This window comes from Camelus ferus, chromosome 27, assembly GCF_009834535.1.
Source record: "Camelus ferus isolate YT-003-E chromosome 27, BCGSAC_Cfer_1.0, whole genome shotgun sequence".
NCBI classification, from domain to species: Eukaryota; Metazoa; Chordata; class Mammalia; order Artiodactyla; family Camelidae; genus Camelus; species Camelus ferus.
Genome location: NC_045722.1, coordinates 2,201,133 through 2,223,046, shown reverse-complemented (window position 1 = coordinate 2,223,046; position 21,914 = coordinate 2,201,133). Strand labels below are relative to the sequence as shown.

At 55.6% G+C, this 21,914-nt stretch overlaps 1 protein-coding gene across 1 annotated transcript in view; it reads right to left on the bottom strand.

Moving 5' to 3' along the window:
- THSD4 (thrombospondin type 1 domain containing 4) overlaps positions 1 to 21,914 on the bottom strand; it is a 485,342-nt gene that overhangs the window by 399,585 nt on the left and 63,843 nt on the right. The window contains 1 exon segment of the mRNA XM_032469213.1: positions 8,555 to 8,916. Within this exon segment, the coding sequence (XP_032325104.1) occupies positions 8,555 to 8,916 (362 nt within the window).

The following is a 21,914-nucleotide window of genomic DNA, read 5'->3' as shown; positions in this document are numbered from 1 at the left end:
CACAAGAAGGCATCTCAGGCTGCCACCGGGCACACATCCGAGGAGAAGCCCTCGGGCCCCAGCAGCAAGGCGGAGGCCCCTCCTGAGGCACACACCTTGCAGTCAGGCTCCTTCCAGGCTCCCTTCTTCTGGGCGCCGGCGTCATGAGCGACCTGGAGGAGGCTCAACGCAGCATTCTTAACGGCAAATGGGATCGTTGCTCTGATAACTAATGAAATGCTTCTGACACTCAATGAAATGCCACAGGAAGGAACAGGGGCTCTTTGGAGCCTTGTCTGAGAGCAGAGTCACTCAAGCTTAAAATCTGGCTCCAATCTTTCCTAACCTGCAGGCAGACGTGCACATCCCAACGGGCCCGGCTCCACTGCAATCTCTCTCTCCGAGAAGGGCTAAAGTTTCAGACTTAGAAACCAAGGCATACTGAAACACCACTCATCTGGTTAGCATCAACAGGTAACTTCGTGTCAAACAATTCAGGGACTAAGTGGAAATCCTGCTTCAAAAGAAGGTAAAGAAACAAAAACTTTCCTTGCAGGAGAAAAACCCCAAACACCCAGCACGCGGGGTGTGCCTTTCAGCCGGCTCCCCCCGCGCACGGCCCAGGAGCGCCAGGAGCTTCTCCGAGGAGGAGCACAGGCAAGGCCAGGGGGCTCCCTTCTCCTTGCCGGCCGGCTTCTGCCCCGCTGTATGTAACAAGACTCCCTAGGTGTCGACGGAGGGTCAGGAAAACGTCACGTGCTTTTGTGAAGTTTAATTAACGGCAAGTTTTCCTGTCCAGCGTCATGAAGGGGCCCACTCGGCTCCAGGGGCCCACGGGACAGAAATAACATATCGCCCCGGAGTTACTAATGATGAAATGCAAATGGTCTCCAAGAAAGTGGGCAGGAAAGGAGGAGCTGAAAAAACAAATGATTCCTACCCGCAGTCAGAGACAGTCCCCGGGGAGGTGGGAAAGGGTGGGACAGCCTGCGATCTCGGCCTGGCCCTGACTGTCCTGTCTCAGAACGAATGGACCTTTCAACCAAAACGCTCACACGCACACACGCCTGTACGTGCACGTACGAGGAATCAGACAAAGAGGCACGAGGCTCTAAAACCCAAGGATGATCCGGCCAATGACAATCAAGTCATCAGGCCAGGCTGGATCTGAACAGTCTCTCTTATTTCTGAAGCACTTTTACGGCTGTTACCTCATCCCACCCTCTCAACAGGCCTGTGTGGCAGACAGAGGACAAATCATTGTCCAGATCTTATAGACTGATTAAGTGATTCCCAAAGGCCATCCAGTGAGCAAACGATGGCGCTGAGACAGGAAGTGAGGTCTAAGGACTCCCAGCCCAGGGCTTCTCCGAGGTAAGAAATGCGAATGCTTCCAAGAGCAAAGGGCGGAGGCCCAGAGGGAGACCAAGAAGAGGAGGTCAGACGTGTGGACGGCACTTGGAGGGCAGTGGATGCATCCAGGAAGAAGACAACCCATCTCGCTCCAAAGCACGTTGGGAAAAAGCGGAGCTGGGAGCCATGTCCCCAGCCATGACTCCCCGTCACTCTGCGGACAGAAGGCTGCTGGGGGTGCTGGCGCAGCCTCAGACCTCAGCAACACAGCAGCGTCCGGCTGGAGACCTCACTGAATGGGTAATAAACGGGTAAAACCCCTTTATTGTACAAACACGAAGTAACGAAGGCTCAGAGAAATGAGGTGACTTTCCAAGATCAAAGCGCTGGCGAGAGCCGGGGACTGGCCCCGGGACTCTGGGCTGGAACACAGAGCCCTTCATCCTCTGCCAGCTGCCTCGGGCATCTATTATCTTTAACTTCATCGTCACTGTCCCTGATGAACACCGTATGTCCAAAAAGAGCACATGGTGGGGGGGGGGTGAATGATTCGTCCTCTTCATTTTCCGGGGAAAGCATGCTGCTGAACGTCCCGCAGACACGGCTGGGGAGTGGCTGGTGGTCTGGCCAGCACAGAAACTGCCCCACAACCAGGGTATGCTCAAGACCCCCAAATGCACGTACACTGCAGGAGGCTGGATAGCGCCCCTCCCCCCGACTCTAAGATGCCCACACCCTAATCCCCGGAACGCCACTTTGTGTGGCCCACAGCTTTTGAAAGGGTTACCTGAGTGCGTGCAAAGTAACCACAAGGGTCCTTATACAGAGGGGACGGGTGGATGAGCGTCAGAGAAGGAGCCGAGATGACAGAAGCAAGAGGGTGGACGGACGGGAGGAGAGGGCCTCGAGCCGAGGGAGGCAGCCCGACGCCCGCAGCCGGAAAAGGGAAGGAAACAAACCCTCCCCCGGAGCCCCCGGAGGGAACGTGGCCCTGCTGACACCTTGACTTCAGACTTCTGATTTCCAGACCGTAAGAGAATACATTTGTGCTGTTTTAAGCCACTAAATTTGCGGTCAATGTTACAGCGTCAACAGGAAACTAACACACCTATTGCAAAACCAAGGGACCAAAGGACTGAGCTCCGGGACAGGACACCCTGACTGTGAGCTTTAGGGCGGCAGAGTCATGCATTTGCAAACTCACAAGGGCATTAAGAAGAGATTTGGACCAACTATACACTGGAGGCATCATCTTGCCTTGCTTTCAAATGGAAAGATCTGGTCGTCCATGATTACGAGGACTGTCTCTCTCAAAGAAACTCTGTTTCAGTCCCCTTAGGACTGCTTCACCATCACTCCTTGGAAAGGGGCCTGTGGACTTTCCCGGTCTCGCCCGGACACTCCCTCCCCTACCACCCGGGCTCTGGCCTCATCAGACTGTTTGGAACTTCCCGAATGTGACGGGCTCGCCGTACCGCCCGGTCTCAGCCCTCGCAGCTTGCTTTTGGAGGAATGCCCTCCTCGCTCTCAGCCTCTGCTGAAACCCTTCCTCTCCCGAGCTCAGCTCGGTCATCACCACCACTGCGAAGCCTCCCCTGGCTCCCCGGTCCTCCCTCTGCCCCTCCTCTCCTCCCCACACCCTGAGTGTGCCCTGGAGGGAGCCCTGGGCACTGGGTCTTGGACATGTCGGTTCGTTTGTCTCCCCACCCCACCCCCAGCATGCACCCCTTGAGGACAAGGACACTTTCTGGTTCCTCTTGTGTCACCGAACCACTGCCCTCTCCCTCCATACCAAGTGCTTCCCAGCTCTTCCCTCACTTGGCAAGGAAGTGCCTCCACCACCAAGTCACCCTGATTCCCCGAGAGTCAGCCCCAGCCCCGCGCTCCCACAGCCCCTGCCCACCCTGCAGGTAGGACGTGCCCCACACCACCTGCTGGCGGTCACCCCTGGGTGTCTCCTCCGCAGGTGTGGGGTCCTGGGAAACCACACCTCCTGCATCTGTCTGCCCTTTTACATTTAGCACAGGGGCTAGTTCACAGCAGACACACGAGGAATGATGAGAACGAAACACAGAAAGGTTAATGCCCAGGTCACCTCTGTGAATCAAGCCCTGTGGCCCAGAGGCAGCCTTTGAAAGCAAGCACCTTTACGAGAAGGCTGGGCGTGGCCAGCAGCCGACCGTCGCGGGCTCGTGGCTCCCCCGGATTCCCACATAGACTTTGGAGTTCGTGGTGCAGATGGTTTCAGCGTTACCGATACATAAGTTACTGGACCAAAAACTTGGGGGTAAATGTTAGAGAAAATTTTGTTTTTCATCTCAGAGAAATATTTGTTTACTGTACTAGGCTTAATCAATGAGCGGTACCTTTGACTTTGAGAAAGGCTCTCTAGAAGGGCAAGGCTGAGCGGCATGGGAAACAGGTGGGTGCACACTCTGATTCTCCTGCCTTCCTTCCACGGGACCCTGAATTTGACATCTTCTCTTTGACCCTCGGGTTTCTCATCCATAACCTGGAAAAACACAAGTCCTCCACGCAAACCCACGGGGAAGACCTGAGAAAACGCCGCGTGTACACGCCTGCCAGCATGCCCGGCGTGCGGAAGGCACGCCGACGCCTCCACGCGGGCTTCTGAGGGGCCCCGCGCTGTGCCGAGCCCTTTGCGTGACGGGTCCGGTTCCCAGCACCCAGCAAAGCGGCGCGCCACCCCCCTCAGCGGGGGAGGTCAAGCAGCGTCGGCAGGACACGCGGCCAGGCAGCGGCGGGGCTGGGCAGAGACGCGGGCCCCCCGGCGCCAGAGCCGGGCTCTTCGCCCTCGTGCGTCTGCAGCCTCTCAGGCTGGGTTCTCTCCCGCTGCGCCCGACATCGGAAGTTCTGGTTAAAAAGCTGACTCCAAATAAAGACCAATATTTCAAAGAAAAAAACCAAAAAACCCAATAATTGAAAACTGACCGCAAACCGCTCTCGAGCTGTGGGCCTGCACAGCCCGGGCGTCGGGATCGCTGAGCTAGCCAGAATCCTCCCAGCAGGAAACGCGGCTCGACTTCTCTGGGGGCTCTGGGAAGCCCCCCTCCGCAACCTCTTTCTGATTCCCGGAGGGTATGACGCTCTCCGTCCGCCCAGGGGAGACAGTGGCCATGATTTCACAGCCGTGACGTTCCTGCCCCAGGCTCCTACCACTGTCTCCAGTAGGTGACAGTTCTCAACTTGCCACGCCTGTGGGGGGAGGCGCTCCCTATCTAAAAACAAATCTCTGAATTAAAGCACCCAGCATCCCATCCCCAGATTCCAGCTGCTTCGTGCACGTAATGATCAGGAGAACTGGCTCAGGCAGGCGAGCGTAAGGAAGCCCACTGGGGAGGAACGCCTGCCTGTTCGCGGGCTGCTTGGCAACCAGAGCATGACGAAGGTCGTGAAGTGGCTCTCCGAGTGCGGCGGGCGCTGCCCTCATATCCTGTCTCTGTGGAAGCCGAGGGAAACTGGCCAGCAGGTATTTACAGCAGGTTCTGTAGGCGTGTGTACCTGGACTCTGGGCAGCAGGGCCTCTCTTTGGAAGCCATTGTTGCTAGACACTTCGGGAATGGGAAATCCATCTGGTTTCAGTGTCATAAAAGGGAAGGTCTGCCATAACAGGGGCCCCTTTGGGCTCCCTCCAGTCTGCAGGTACCCAGTTCCAGAAACTGAGGGGGAAGGCTCTCCTACTGAGGACAGTCTTAATTTCACAGGTGTGAGCTGCTGCACGGCTGCCCGACTCACCTGCATACCTCCTCCCCCTTTAGCCGTCCCAGGGACACAGCCTTGGGCATGGAGAGAGGGGGGGCTTGGTAGAATGCATTATGGAACCTGCTGGCCAAGATCTGCAGGCTGAAGTCTCCCGGCCCAAGCCTCCCCAGGCCACTATGGCTGTGAAGAAATCCCAGGGGAGGCCACCTTTGTGGAAGCCTTTCCCGAGCAGGCGACCCCGAACCTGGAAAATCCTGCTGGACAATACTGATTCTCAAATTATTTCCCACAAAACCTTGAGGTTCCAAAGAGATACTTCCAGATCAGAGGTTCCTGTCCTTGGCTGGACTGGAATTACATTAATGTCCGAGTACAGCCTTTGGAGATCCAGATGTTGGTTTGGGATGTGACCAGGATGTCAAGACTTCTAAAAGATGGGCAAAGGATTCTGATGGTCAACCGAGGCTGAAAACCACCGCTGCACTGGGACCCAGACCCCGGGTTTCTACAGTGATGTCTCTGAGGCTTCAACCAGAGCAGCTCAGCTCTATCTGTGTGACAGACTGAGCCACCACCTAAGACTGATTTTGCACAAAGGATTCTTATGCTTCAAAAAACAGTAAGGTTGGAAACAGCTGCTCTGGCCTGTCAGTAAAAGCCCGGAGGGTCCCTAACCTGGTTTTTATACCTTTGTGTCTGTCCAGGGCCTTACAACGGCAGGTGCTTGATAAATACTTGTTAGAAGGTTGAATCATTTTGTGTTATCTGTTATCTGGCTCCAATTAGGTTTTCGGTTGCGTAGCATAGCAACCTCACAGTTTCTTAAACATCTAAGCCCTGAAGCCTTCGCCTCAAACCTCAAACCTGAAACAGAGAGCAAGGCAGCCAGCCATCCGGAGAACACACTGACATTTCTTCGGGGGTCACATGTCCTGTGCAAGTTCCTAATGACTAGTAACATAAGCAAATGTGATTTTCGTCAGCCAGGAAGAGCTGCACGTTTGTCGGCAGCGCGGGCCTCCCAGACTAACATTTGGATTGTCTCATCTGAAACTGTCATATTACAAGAGCAGGATAGAAACTTGCAGGAACTTCGTAGTAAACAGTAACTGGCCCCTTGTCAATAAGTTAGAATAAGAAGAAGAAAAAAAATCCCTGCTGCCAAAACGCACGGGCTGGAATGCCTGCAGCCCAGGCCAGCGGCCAGCGCAAGCCTGCTCCCCGCGCAGCCTTCCTCGGGTCTCAACCACAGAGGCCAGAAGAGAGGTCACCAGTCCTCCAGGGATCTGGGAGTCAGCAGCACCTTCAAACCCCAGCTCTTCCAAGTCATTCATCCTTAGAGCCTTTGATCCCTCGTGTGTTAACATCTACTTCATCGGTCCCAGAGCCAGGACTGCCTGGGTTCCTAACGCTTGGCAGACTAGCTGTGTGGCCTTGGGCAAGTTACTCTCCTTCTCTGGGCTCCATTTCTTCCCCTCTAAAAAGGGGGTTGATATTAGCATCTATCTCATAGGGTTGTCAGTACAAAGAGACAAGAACAGTGCCTGGCACGGAGTAGGTATTCGACAATCTTTAGCTGTCATAAATCTGCAGTTCTGAAGCCAAGAATTTTGAAAACCAAGTTTTCTTTCCTTTTCTTTTGAATTTTTTTTTTTTTTCTGTTTGGTGGTAAAACTCACTGGGCGGCCAACCTCACCTTAATGGACATGAGGCTTCTTAACGGTCTTTTAATTTCTTTTTCATCCTATCTGATGTGAACATTCGTATGTTTCACTGCCAAAATAAACATGTTTGATGATGGAATGTGGCCCCATAGCACATAACCTGTGAAACAGACCCTCAGTTACCTTTCTAAAACCCAAACAGCTCTGAAGGCTAAGATGCACTGGCCGTGAGCGTTGCAGATAAGGGACTGGGCAGCCACGTTATTACGGGGTGGTGGTCGGGATCAAAGGAGACAAGGTCATATCCGCACCTTCACCTGCAGCAGCCCCTCAGTCCCCGAGCGACACTGAAGGGCCCTCGGCTTTCTACGCAGGAAGAGGGGGAAAAAAGGAAGCGTCCTCTCCCAGCTGCTGTCTCCTTTACTCTCCCACTGACAGGCCGCGCCAGGCCTCGGCATTCTCCCTTCTTCACCTCGCCCTGCCATCAACCCGGATTCGGTGAATCATTCAGAATCCAGCTGGAGCACCTTCTCTGTGAAACGGTTGTCCCTCTCCAAGCTCCTACTGACCAGGTCCAGAGTGTGAGGCTGATGGGGGCGGACGGGCGGCACCTCCTCTCCCCCTGCAGCTCCGGGCTGGGCCTTCTCACGCGGCTCCAGCCGTAAGGGGAGAGGGTGGCCACTGACGCCAACGTCTAAGCTGCGAGCAGCAGGAGGGGCAAGGCAGCCCACCTGCTAGTCGCACCTTGCCTGGGATGGGCGTCACCTTGGCTCAGTGACTAAATTGCACGCGTCCTGAGCATGAGAGCCTCGCTCACTCTCTCTGTTCTTCCTGTAAATGTCTGTCTGTTGTTAGTGTCACCGCTTTCGCATTGATATTCTCTCCGAATTGATCGTGGACCCAGAGCGCCCAGCAAATGCTGCTGAATGGGTGCTGGGTGACCTGTCAATGCTGGTTCAGTGATTCACTGACAAGTGGGGGAGGGAGGGTGTAGCTCCGCGGTGGGGATGCATGTCTAGCATGCGTGAGGTCTGGGTTCGATACCCAGTACCTCCATTAAGTAAAATAATAATAATTAATAAGCAGATAAACCTGATTACCCCTCCCCGCAAAGCAGAGCGCACTGACAAGCTCTTCCGTCCTCTGAGCCCTACCTCCCCAGGGGCGCACGCTGTCGCCTTTCAGGGCTGCACTGCTCTTCCGGCGCCCTATGCCATTTCTGGAGTTTGTATTTTATTGACCCTAAAAAAAGTCTAGGCCCTTAATTAGCCATATCCTCAAAGTTGTGTGTTCACTCAAAATACTTTGGAGAAAGTTTCTGGAAAAGTTCATAGAATCCTGGAAGCTACAGCCTAGGAAGGGGCAAGTCAGACTCGAGACGCTGGACCCGTCAGAGGGTTCCAAACTCCCAGCCGCTCCTGGAGTAAAAGGCCCCTCGTTTTGTGTCCTCAGCTCCCATGCACAGAGCCCGCGGGCCGCAGGAACCCCCCTTTCCCCCTGCTCTAGGGGCACTAGGGCGGAGGCGTCCCGGCTTCCAGGTCCCTCTCTCTTTCACCCCCGCCGCAGGGCTCCCCTAAGGTTGGGGCCTAAGGGCCTCTGAGACGCAGCTTCACTTCGGAGGCTATTCAGAACCACAGAGGGGGTGGGAGTGGCCTCGACGCTTTCAGAGGCTGCAAAATAAATCAAAGGATGAAAGGAGCTCCGTGGAGCCAAGAATTCCTCCCCACCTGGCTGAAGCAAGGCAGTGATACTGCGTGACCTGGGACGCAGAGCAGCGCGGCGCGGCCGGGCGGGGGCGGGGACGGGGACAGGGACAGTGGCGGGCGGGCGAGTACCTTCTGTCCGCGGTGGGCTCGCGGGCCCGGGCCTGCGGGTGCCGGCTGCCCCGCGGCGCCGGGCCCTGGCGGCCGGCGTCGAGGCCGGCGGGGGCGCGGGGCTCCTCGCGGCTCCGGTGCAGCGGCACCGACGTGCGCACGGCCGACACCACGTGGCCCGCGAAGGCGCGCGCGGCGGCCGGGGGCCGCGGAGCCGCGCGCGCGCGGTGCGCGCCGGGCAGGCAGGGCCGCGTCTGCTCCATCACGCCGCCGCTGCAGCTGCGCGAGCAGGCGGACCAGGGGCCCCAGGCGCCCCACACGCCCGGGGCGCCGCCGCCGCCATCCTCGGGGGCGCCCTCGGCCGCCGCCATCCGCTGCGGCACCTGTGGAGACAGAGGCCGGTTAGGGGACCGCACACCGCTCCCGCTGCACCCGCAGAGGCTCTGGATATAACCCGGGAGGCCTGGCCATCGGGCACGAGTTGGCACGGGGTCTGTGTTAAGATCTGAGAGACAAAATGAATCCAGCCTGGGTTGTATTCGTCTTTACACAGACACGGCCATTACATAGAACTTTATATATGTATATATATGCGTGGGGCTCTTGGAAGTCGCATGTGGTCCAGGCTTGGGGCATGCCTGGGAGACTGTGCGCCCTCACCTCTTACTCAGGTTTACCCTCAGGAGTCCCCCTTGGCCTCCGATGGGTCCCGGGATCCAGGCTAGAGGGACAGCGCTTCCCTGAAGCTGCAGAGGTGGCCACGACCAGCGTCTCCATGCGGTAAAGGCAGTGGATACCGGGGCTGAGAGGCCCCGCTCCAGAACCAGGTGCCCAGAGTCACATCCCGGCCACCACCTCTACCAGTGTGCCTGGGAAATTTCTGAACCTCTGTGTGTTCTAAAGAGGGATGGTCCCTCGCTGCCTCTCAGGGCTGTAGGAGATTTGTCAGGTCATCCACTTGCACAGCAGGAGCTGGCAGTGAACACATAGGTGTCAGCGACCATAATGATCAACTCTCCTACTTCCGCGGTGAGTCAGGAGAGGTGAAGATGTCAGAAGGCGTTCAAGTTCTTCGCAGAGGGTGACTCTACACTCCTGTTCGTTTGCTGGTCACTCTGCAGAGATCTAGCGTGCCGAGCAAGGCGCTAAGCCTGGGCCCACCGCGTTCCGTCGTGATGCAGGCACGCTCTGAGCGCCGGCTGCACACCAGTGTGGAGCTAGGCCCCGAGGACAAGGAGAAAAGCACCCCGGGTCACGCGAGTGGCCAGGACCCAGCGGCAGAAGAGCTCCACGCAGCGAGTGCAAGACTGGGGGAGGCTCCGGGCACTGGGTGCCTGGTGCGGAGGTGAGGGGCTGAGAAGGCCTTGGAGGAGGCACGCCACTTGGTGCCAGATACACCTGTAATTTCTGGTCCTCCAGCAGCCCTGGCTCCTACCACTCTCCCCTTTCAGAGATGAGGTTTCCCACCTGAGGTTCAGAGAGTGTGACCTGCCCAGGTCAAGTGGCCGCCGTTGGGTTTGGACTGGCGTCTCCCCAGCCCCCAGTGCCCGCAGCTCCGGCACACCACGCTCTCTCCCCAGCAGACAGTCGCTCTTGCGTTTCTGGGCCCTTCTCCTGGAATGTCCTTCTTACCCTTGGGATGCCGAGCAACACTGACTTTGCTTAAAATGTGGGGTTTTCAGTGAACCTTGGGCATAAATGCCTCCAGACTACCTTGGCTTTTTTTTTTTTTTTTTTTTTAAGATGTTGGTTTTCAGCAGCATTGTTTGGTCCGAGCCTGAAGACCTTTCACGGTTACACCCCTCTGTCCCCACGATACCCCTGAGCAGTGGGAAGGTACAGGGACTTTCTCCTTTGTGTGGAACAAATCAGAATAGGCTGAACCCCTTCACACCCCATGGGAACGAGACATGGAGCTAAGATTACCCCAGAGGGGGCCTAGGACTCAGAGGATGAAGAACCCCACCGAAGTGCCCAAGGTAAGTGCTCAGGAAGTGGGAGCCGCTGCTGCCGCTGGCACTGGAGTCCCTAACGCCCTGCAGGGCTCCACTCTGAGGCAGAGTCCTTGCCCCCAGGTGCTCAGTTACCCCGAAGCCATGGGGCTTGTATAATTGGGGCCGCCTGCCTTCAACTACACTCTCGGATACAGAGGGGTCTCTGGGTGACCCTGACAGCTTAGGCTGGGTTCCTGAAGGTTCAGTGAGTAACCGAACCAGGAAGAGTGAGAGGGCGGAGGGGCCCAGGGAGCAAACAAGCATCTAATCAGAGGTTTAAGCCCAGGCTGGACGTCAGACAGCCAGTGTGGGAGCCATGTTCCGAGAGCCACAGCGAGAGGTCCAGGGTGACGCGGAGTGGAGCCCACGGGACACGCGGCCAGGGCAGGGCCAGGACCGAAGGCTCTGTGGTCGGAGGGCTGCAGTTTTCTTCCCACCAGGATGTGAGCAGCAGGCGGGGGGTGGGCACAGGAACAGCAAATACACTCAACTCATCCCCACGAAGCTGGGGACCCAGGAGGGAAGGCCTGTGCTGCTGCAGACACAACACAGATCAAACAAAGGACAAGCTTCTGTTCTTTCCTCTCCTCCCTCACGTGTCCTGATTGACTGGTATCAGACCAATGGTGGATTCGCTGAGATTGTTGTAAAACAATGTGTCAAATCGGGCCACAGTCTTGATCCAGAAGTAACCCCTAGAGCCTGTGTGGTGGGCTGAGTGGTCCCCGCTCCCGAAGAGGTGCCCGTGCCCCACCCCCAGAACCTGTAAATGTGACCTTTTTGAGGAAGAGGGCCCTTGTGGGTGTAATTAAGTTAAGGATCTTGCAATGAGGTCATCCTAGCTTTTCCGGGTGGCCCCTAAATCTGACAACAAGTGTCCTTAGAAGGCACAGAAGAGAAGACACAGAGGGGAAGGCCACGTGACCACGGGGGCAGAGATGGGAGGCCCGCAGCCACAGGCCGGGGGCCGCCACAAGCTGCAAGACTCAGGGCAGGACTGCCCCTCGTAACTGGAAGGTCACACCTTGATTTTGAACTTCCGGCCTCCAGAACTGTGAGGGAATACATTTCTGGTGTGGTAAGCCACCAAGTTTGTGGTTCTTTGTGACAACAGCCCTAAGACACTAACACCATGTGTCGGTGCTCCCAGGACCAGGAAGGACGGCGGTGGGCTTCGCTGGGCTCCTTGTCCGGGTCCGGCCCTGGGCACACGGCTCACCTGCACGGTGTGGGCGCCACCAGCCCCAGGTTCCACTTTACAGGGCCCCGAGCCACCCTGGAGGCTGGTTATTTTGGCCCTTTTACAGGAAGAAACTGGGGCCCCGAGAAGATGTGTGACTTGCCCACAGTCTCAGGCCAACGAGGGGTGCAGGCAGGACTGAAACTGAGGTCCCTGGATTCCTAGTCTAGTGTTTTTTTTTTTTTTTTTCCAGGCAGCCTGGTGCCTCCCTGCCTGTGTTGCTGGTGGAAAACAGAAGGGTGAAATGAGGAGAAATAAACCCACTTCGATAGTTCTTCCAGTAGAAGGATAATCGGGAGGAACGTACAAAGGCAGAAGCATGCTCCTGGCACATTTGGACGTTTCCTTTGCCCTCATTAACAGATAACTCGGGCTGTAACGCGTGGATTAGCCGCACAGCTAGACTGAAAAGCCACTTCCTAGAAGTAATCCCACCCTTAACTCAGTTTCCTGTTGCCAAACTGGGCAGGGTCCCCGGGGAGAGAAGACATGAAACCACATTCCATCCGGTTCTATTCATAAGAATTCTCTAATTTGTAAAGTTGAATTATGGTGAGTGACTTGAAATTCCATCTCAGTCCCCATGGTGGGAATCCAGCCACATGCTCCAGAAGTGTACACAGCCAGAAACGGGGGAAAAGACAGAGAAACAGAAAGGAAGGAAGGGGGGAAATGCAGAGAAAGAGAAAGAAAGGAAGAAAAATCTTTTTTAAATAAAGGGAGGAGAGCTTTGGAGGCCAGCTTCCCAGCTGCACCACTCTCTCTCCCCACCCTGCTCCTTCTCAGCCCTCCTAAAGACCCTCCTGCCTCCTCCTTTCCTGATGGTCTGGGAGTTTTCTGGGAAACCTTCCAAGTGTTCTGAGACGTAATATTCCTAAATTAGGACTAACTAACAGGCCCTCAGTTAGTCAGCGACAAACAGCAAAACCAAAGACATGGTGAAAGACAAAAACAAACAAATAATAGAAACACGAAGCCTTGTAAACGGCCAGCACTCTGTCCCTTCCCCGAGACACACGCAGTGTGTAGAGACTGAGGCAGAAAACACGAGGCGCTTCTCAAATGACCCCAAACTGCTGATTTCCCTCGTTTATAAAGAGTGCTAGCAAATCCGTAAGAAAAAGACAAACAAGCCATGGAAGGAGGGGCAAAGGCCACGCACGAGTGAGTGGTTTACAGGCGTCTGGACTCGGTGTGTGTGTCCCCCTCGAAGTTCCGGTGCTGAAGTCCTGCCCCACTGTGATGGCATATGGAGGTGGGGCCTTTGGGGGTTAACCAGGCTTAGAAGATGGCACCGGTGTGGGACTAGCATCCTTAGAAGAGGAAGAGCGACTAGAACTAACTCCCTCTCAGAGGACACAGTGAGAAGCCAGCCACCTGCAAGCCAGGGACAGGGCCCCCACTGGGGAACCAGACCTGCCAGCACCTTGACCTTGGACTTTCCCAGCCTCTGGAACTGCGAGACATAAATTCCTGTTGTCTGAGTCGCCCAGTGAACGGGGTTCTGTTATAGCCACCCAGGCTGAGCAGCTGAGGAAAACAAACACAGTACACACACAGCACAGCACATGGAAAGAAATGAACGCAAGCGAACACGGCGGAATCCCGTTTTACCCCCATCAGATCAGCAAAGATGATAAAGTTGGACGACACTGACGTGGCCGGAACGCTCGCTACTGGTGGGAGTCTGAGTTGGGGCACTTCTTTGCAGGGGACACCGCAGTCCCCACCCAACTTTCAGTGCACGTACCCTCTAGCTAATAGGTCTGCTCTCAGTCATCCACCCTATAGAAGCGCTCAAAACTAGTGCATGAATGTGTACACAGAAGGACTTTTACTGCCTCATTTTTTGTAAGAACAAAATCCCCAAACTCTGCAAACAACCTAAATGTCCGTGAGGAGGAGCTTGGTTAAGTCTCCCAAACCCAGTCTGTCCAAACGCTGGGACACCACTTCGCTGCTCAGATGAGGTGGACTTGCGTCTGTTAAAGCTGACAGCTAATGCATTAATCAGTGAGAAAAAGCCAAGCGGTAGGACGGCATTTAGGGAATAGACCCACTTACAGATCATTAGGTGGAAACAAATAATTATTGCTCTTTGATCTTCTGTTAAGAAAAAGTGATATCCTGCTGTAAGGAGAGGCGTGGGTGGTGAAGTGCATACTGGATGGCTTCAGCCTCCCAGGAAAGAGGTGAGATCTGCCACTGAAAGCAGGAGGCATCCTGGACGGTGACAGAAAGAAGATGTAATCAGGAGACGCAAGACATACCCGCTCTTTGCCTGAACTGCTTCAACACAAGCTCTGCGTCTGATGCAAGATGCATTTCAAGCAGTTCTGCTTCCAGCCTGCCGATGTGGTCACGGACGCAGGGTGCCCGAGTGGAGGAAGCATGGGTTTTGAAAATACACGTAAGAAACAAAATGCCCTCTGTATCCACCGGTTCCACACCTTGGGTTCCGCCAACCTCAGACTGAAAGCATTCGGAGAAGCAAATGCCGGAGAGTCCCCAAAAGCAAAACTTGACTTTGCCTTGACCTGGCAACTCTTTACATGACGTTGGCGTCGCACTTACAACTATTTATAGAGCCTTTGCGTCGTGCTGGGTACGAGGAGTGACCTAGAGGCGACGTGAATGTGCGTGGGAGGACGCACAGCTTACACACACCTCGCCACTTCACAGAAAGGACTTGCGCGGCTGCAGGTTCTGGAAGCCTGGGGGTCCTGGAACCAATCCCTGCGTAGCCAGGGACGGACTGTGATGCAGGTCTGGCAGCATTGCTGGGTAGATGATGTGAATAACGCGGTGAAGCGTCACACACACCGCCCGCCCGCGCACGAGCGTGGAGGACCCCCGTTTCCTCCCTGCGCTGGGAGAGCTCCGTCACCAAGCTCTGCAACGCGTAAGCTGCGGGCCCAGCCCTCAGGTCAGACGGGCGCTCTCTCGGTTCCACTGGAGGTTTGCAAGAACAGGGGCAGTGGGGGTGTCAAAGTAAACTAACAGGATTAGAAGAGAAGACCTGTCTCAGGCCGCACACCGTGCCACGCCCTTTCCCCGGAGATGAGGCTCGGCCCGGTCCAGGGCGAGGTTAGGGGCGAGGAGGAGGCATGCTCTGGGCCTTCTAACAGCCCCTTCCTCTCGCACAGATGACGGCTTGACGTCCCGCTGCCTGTGGCAGGCCACCGTGGGGCACGGGCCAGGGAGCAGAGAACGGGGAAGGCGCTCGGAGAAGCAGAAGAACCTGAGGCGGTCACAGCCCTGTTTAAGTCAAGAGGTGGAGGCGGAACTAAAGGGGGAACTGACGTCCCCCAAAGGCTTGGGGTTCGGAGCTGGATGCCGTAACACTCTGGGGCCGGCTGTGTGGAAGTTAGGAATGCGTGTGTGAATGCACACCGATGGCACGATGCACGTGCAGGGCGGCCCGGCACTCGTTCCCCTTTCCCGGGGTCCTTTAGGAATTCGCCCCTCCACGCTGGATGCAGTGTGACAGCGACGCATTCAGGGATGCTGCCGGCTGGAGCCAAGGTAAGCAAGGTGTGCCAACCAACACTGCCTGGACTCTGAATCTCCAGGGAAGTGGCTAAGAGCCCACCAGTGGCTTGGGCCCTTCGTCCCACCCCACTGCCCGCACTCTGGGCCCCTTCCTGTCGCTCTCCGGAGTGCCAGGCTCCTGCCTGCTTCCTAGGTTGGTTCTGGGAAATTCCTTGTTACTCATATTTGTTTCTGTGGCTTGTGGCTGGCAGTGAAGAACTCTGAATGAAATCTAAGTGGTTGCAAATATTATAATACACAGATGAAGTGTTATAACTGAGATAATGTGAAATAAGCCGGGTCTGCCGTTGGCACAGGACTTGGAGAGGAAGCAATGATTGGGATGTGACCCAAGGTGGTCCTGATGCAGTAGGAGCCTTGGGACTGAGGGAGTCCAGGGCTGGAGGGGTGTGGAGACCACAGCTGACCACAGGCCAGCGCAACCAGAGAGCCAGGGTCTCCATGAGATGAGAGGGGCCGAGCGAGGAGGGGGCCACAGGGACAGACAGCGAGTGGTCTTAGGGAAGGACTGGAGGGCCTGAGGGGTTGTGGCTGTGCTTTATTTCACTGTCGTCTTCAAAAGGATGGACATATGTGACGAAAACAGAAAGACGGTCAAGTCAACGAGGGCTTCATGACAATGAAGCGTCACAGCCAGGACCCACACAGCACAACGTGGATACAGCCCTGCAACCTAACACCAGGTGAGAAATGCTGAACGCAAGCTTGTGGCTGCACCGTGACTACAATCATGTAAAGAGTCCGCAGGCACAGCCTGGAAGGGGACGTGGAAAAACGGAAACACACAATCTGTTACCGCAGCTGGACCCAGGGTCAGTTTTCTTGTGATTTAAGAAGGTTCCGTCATGGTTACACTATTGCTCACTCAATAAATAAAGAATAAATATATTAAATGGAGAAAAATTCAGGCACAGGGTAGACAGAGTTGGCGGTGGTCCTCCTTCCAGTCCAGAGAGCTCTGGGAATTTCCCATTCCCACCAGTAGATCCCTAACTGGGAACAGCTCTACATGTTTTCAGTGTATTTGGTTTCGCTACTAATGTGAAATCATGTAAAATATCACTGGTTTCTAATTTTCTTTCTACAAAATTAAACCCGCCATCTGTTCTTCATCGAAAACAAGTCACATGCAGAGTCGGATGTTCTGAGGTCTCTTTCTGGAGGAGACTGGAAAACGGAGGTTTGGTTTCAGCCACATAACCAAGTCAACCCACTACAGCAAACGTGACAAAAGCACACCTTGGGGTCTGAGCCCAGAGAGTAGAGTCTTGGAGAGCACGTGAACGCGGGGACACTGAGCCGGGACATGCGTTCCCTGGGCGGGTGCGTCTGGGTAAGGAAGCTCCAGACTCCAAGCAGGCCGCAGGGAAGGACCTCCATGAGGGTTTTCTCCGAGGCCCAACTTCAGCCCCACACCTCAACCGCCAACCTCAACTCTGACACAACACACTGTAAAAGCCCCGAATCGTATCTCTCCGCATAACGTCAACGCCGCCAGCTGCAAAATGAATGTAGGAGTCTGGCAAATCCAGGAGATCGGACCGCAGCGCACTCAGCCTTGACCGCTGCGCCGGAACCCTCCACGTCATGGTTTACACAGAAGTGACTTCTACAAACGCACTTCAGGGACAGTTAAAAGGATGCATTTGTACAGAACCATAGCAAGGAAGGAGTGAGTGGAGGCCAAGGGAGAGGGAGAGATGTGTGGAGGGAGGAATGCCAGGCCTGAGCCAAAGCCGGAGCCGTTCAGAGGGAAATCCATCCACAGTCACCCAGCAGCTGAGCCGCTGTGAGTGTGGTGGGCCTGCGGCTTCCAGCCCTGTCTGCCAGGCCCTCAGGCCCCCTCCCAACGCCCGCTGTCCTCCCAGGTGGCGAATCCTCACAGTAAGTTATCTCAGGTACATCAAACTCTACCGCATGCATCCACAAATACGGTATTGAGTACATGCTCAGACCCAGACGCTGGAGAGCCGCACGGAGACGCCCTCGTCCTCCCACCCCCAGTCTTGTGCTGTTTCTCCATGTGTGACCCACGTGGTAGCCACAGCAGAACCACTCTCACGTCTCCTTGAGACGTGCAGATTCCTGGCTCCCACACCAGAACATGCATTTTACACGAGCTTCCCCCAGTAGTCTGAGTGCACCCTCTGGTTTGAGAACCACTGGCCCCTGGAGACCTCTAGGTGAGACACTAGGAGGAAAACACTCAACCAAGCATACCCTCTGGGCTGTGGACCTCCCCCACAGGCTGCCACTTCCTGAGCCCCCAAATACTCCATCCAAGTAGAGGCCAACCTGCAGTCCATCACAGGGGACAGGAAGACACTCAGAGAACGGTCCCTGCCTAACGTGGAATCCACGCTGAGCAGACCCCATCTGAAATGTGCTTTGAAGGAAAGAGGAGCAACAGGAACTGTGGAAAGACAGGAAGCAGAGGGAAGGGAGACCTGTGGGAAACGCAGGGCTGGGCCCGTGCCCTGGTCCCAAGTCTGCTGTTACTCACTTTCTGACTTGGGGCAAGTCAGTCTGCGGCTCAGGACCTCAGTTTCCGTATCAGTAACCTGAGCCGGCTGGGCTTGATGAGGGCTGGGGTCCCTTCCAGTGCTAACAGGCTCTGATTTTTCCTGGAAGAGCACTGACATTCCTTGCCACACACTGATTCGCTTCGAGTACCACAAAAGAGAGGCAATCCCATAGGTGGTGCCCAGGGGTCCCCACTGCCAGCAAAGACGGGCTCTAAGCGCAGAAGACCGTCCCTAAGCGCGTCGCCCGGGAGGCCCGATGCCTTTCCACGCTGCTCAGAGGCAGGGCCCGGCCAGAGTGATAGAATGCGGTAAATATTTGAATGTGATCTGCATAATGGGAAACACTCTCCCTGCTGAAACTGAGCGGGTTCTTTCATCACCAGCCGCAGGGGAACCACCCTCGGCTACAGCCAGAAAGCGGCGCGGCGCGCGCGCCCGGGCGCCAAGGCCGCCCCACGGGGCTCCGCAGTTCCTCGGGAGGCAGGAGCCGCCGCCTGCTGTGTTCTTCGGCTCGGTGGCTCGTCCACTTGGCCTCATGCTCTCAACAGCAGTCGCCTACCCGCAAACCCAAGCCGACCAGGGCAGTCAAAACAGTGAGCAGGCCACACAATACAGAGCGCCGGCTTCTGGACCCGGAGGCTGACCAGAGGAGCCGCAGCCTTCCAGGGGGTTCTGCCTGGCTGCCTGCGCCATCTGCCGCGGGTCAGCATCCAGCACTGCCCAGCAAGCCGCTGGGCTCTGCAGGCTCCTGTGAGGAAGGGAATTTGAAAGCAGCGCAGAGCAGAGCTCCCAGTGGGTGTTCTGTAGACACTCCGCTGCGTGAGTGAGGGGGACCGCACACGGGCTGAGGTGCGACCCACTTGGACTCCCTTGCTCAGTCTTTCCCTTGCCCACGCCGGCCTCCCCACGCCACCAGAGCTCTTGTACCTAGCCCTGCTGTGTTACTCCCTTGCTCACCTTTGTCTCTTGAGTTCTCACTCAGAAAGGCAAGATCTAAACTCACTCTCGACTGTGGCACTCCAGCCTTTCATAAACCAGCCTCACCCTTCCTTTCCAGCCTGCCCTTCACTGCTGCCCGACCAGTGCTCACAGCGAGCAGGAAGCCCCCTCCCGGCCCCTGCCGTCACCCCGCTGTCCCCTCGGCTCCCGTGCTCTCGCCCTTCTCCCCTCCCGCTCTGCCTGGGAGCTCCCACTCAGCTCCCGAGACCTTTCCCCTCCAGGCCAAACAGCCTCTCTCCCGTGCTCCGGGGCCGCCACCCACATCCCTCTGCACAGCACTGACCACCTGGCACTGTGACCATCCGCGCACACAGCCATCTCCCCAGCGACCCCGTGAGCTCCCCGAGGCAGGGATTAGCCCCATTTATCTTTGTGCTCCGTCTGCTCTCTCTAACAGCACCTTACAGAGTCTGTCACCTGGCAAGGCCCTCGGAAAATATGCGGCGGATGGATGAATGACAAGTGTACCAGCCACTTGGTGTCCTGCTCTGTGGAAGGTCCAGCACCTCCTCTCTGCAGAGCAGCACGTGCCCAGGCTGTCCAGCCACTTGGCTGATGACCCGTGACGCCCTGCTTCCCTCCCTTCCTCCGCATGCCTAGGTGACGGCCTCCTGTCTCTTCGAAGGAAGGTGCTCAGCGTCAGCTCCCCTGACGATCCCCTGCTTGCTGAAACGTCTCTCTCCTCGACTCCAGCACACCACACCGCCCTGGATTTCCCCCTAAACTTGGAGCTCTCTCCTCCTCTTCTAGCACCTGGTTCTTCCATCTGCTGGCTTCTCCCCTTCCATCTGCCCTTCGAATGTTAGGGCTCCACGCTCGGCTTTCCCATCTAACTCAGACCTTCTGAAGGGCAACACCACTGCATCGGTGGCGGCCTGCGTGTTCTCGTGTCCCTTATTGCCGGGTAGCCCCGATTCCCTTCCAGACCACCAAGTCGACACGCCCACCAGGATGACACGTGGGCTTCTCATGCTCAGTGTCGCCCAGCCAGGACCTGATGCCTGCCCCATCTCCCGGTTCACCCAGAAGTGGTCCCAGCCCCGCTCCCTGCCACCAACTGGACATAAAACCCTGCCAGCTGGGCCTCAAAAATATCTCTGGTCTCTGTCCCACGGCCTCCATCCCCACGGCCCAAGCTCTCACTGCCATTTGCTCTTACTTGGTCTCTATCCATCCAACCTCCCTTCCCCCCACTTCCAGAATTACATTCTTAAAAATCACATCATCCGAGACCCATGTTTGTTGACCGCCCGGAGCTCCGCTCTGCGCCCAGAACCAAGTCTAGCCCCTCAGCCTGGTTCCCAAGGCCCTTCCCTCTTTGGCCTCCCTGGACCTTCAGGCCCCCTGCCAGCTCTCCGCTTTTCTTACCTTCTCACTCAACCACAGCAGGTCCTTACCCGGCCCTGGGCCTCGTATAACCCGAGTCCCTGGGGTCCTCCGCCCTCCCTCAGCCCGATCCTTACTTCACCTGACAAACTGCTGCTCATTCTTAAAGACCCGTGGGATGTTACGCCCCTTCGCAGGCCCCCCAGCCCCCCAGGCAGGGACAGCTGCTCCGCCCTTCGGGCGTCCACTCGACTGTATTCCGCCACAGCTCCTTTCCTGATGTTTCATACCCCAAGCTGTACAATGAAATCAAGGAGAAGTTTCTTACGCACACTCACAAACGGAGTAGGTACAAGACTGAAAAACAAACCAGGAACGTCAAATGAACAATATTAATTTAATGGGGCGGACGGTGGATGAAATGAAGCCGACCTTGTGGGGTCTCACGATAGGAAGCACTGAAGTCTCTGACGGATCACGTGCTGACCAAGTTCTTTTGAATCTGAGCAGGACGGACCATTGTTTGAGTTGGTACTTTTTCCTTTTGAAAAATGAACTTGCTTTAAACCACCAATCATTCATTGAGAAGAGCCGATCTATAAGGCTGGAAAAGACCCGAAAATGCTGCTTAAGGAAAAGAATTCACTTCTACTTACAACTGTACTGACTGCAAATGAGCTGGTGTAAGCTGGGTCACCAAAGGCAGAACCGTGTTACACAGGAAGGTGGCACGGTTCCGGCCTCCCTGGGACAGGGTCTTTGGAGATTGGTACCCCACGTGGTATCTCTATATCCCCACCCACTTATGGATTCAAAATTTAAAAAATCTTTTCTTACAATAATGGAGGTATTTAGCTAATAAACTGTCACTTGGATTATCCAGAACAGGTTTACATGAATATTTTTAGGTTCTCATCAAAATGAAAATTCTAAACTAAAAAAAAAATTGTTTTAATTTAAGTTGCAGACCACCCATAACATACCAAAGACTCCAGGGAGCTATGGGCCCTCAGCTTATAAAACACTGTTTAATTTTAAAGAAAAATGATAAGGCTCAGAGCCAGGATGTGACCCCCGGCTGGGCTGGCTCCAAAGCTCAGACTCTTCACCCTGCCCCTGGTGCTCAGTCCTCAAGGATGCTGTGAGGCCAAACACTGGGCACCAGACACTGGGCTTCACAGACACTGACGTCCTAGATGATGGTGAGTTTAGGGGCAGGTCACTGGTGTTTGTATAGGTCGAAGGGGAGGGGCCGGCAGGCAGTGAGTCCCTGCACAGCCTGCACAAGCAATGCCTCTTTAAGGAGCTAATATTAACAGGTTACAACTCAAACCTGATGTGATTTGATTAAGGGGGTGATGATATTATTTACATGCTCCATGGGAGCAGGTTGTGGCAACAGGTGAGCAGAACACCTAGGCCTCTCGGCAAAGGAAGACACACTGCTTATCAGGGGCCCAGGTACAGATGCGACTAGAAAGCTCCCGGGCACCAGGAGCCCCCAGGGGCAGCCGTCCCTGGGAGAGGGGCAGCAGTCTGGGACGCAGAGAAAAGTCCTGCCTGTGTCATGTCCAGAGTCAAGCCGAATTCCTTGGTTACTCTGTTGAGGTCCTTCCCGTGACATCCCGTGACCTCCCTGTGCTTAAACAGCATTTCTTTGATTCTTCTAGAAAGAGAGGCAGTTATGTGTACCAAGCCCCTACTATTGCCAGGAACTTTTCTAAATTACTCCACTGGATTCTCAA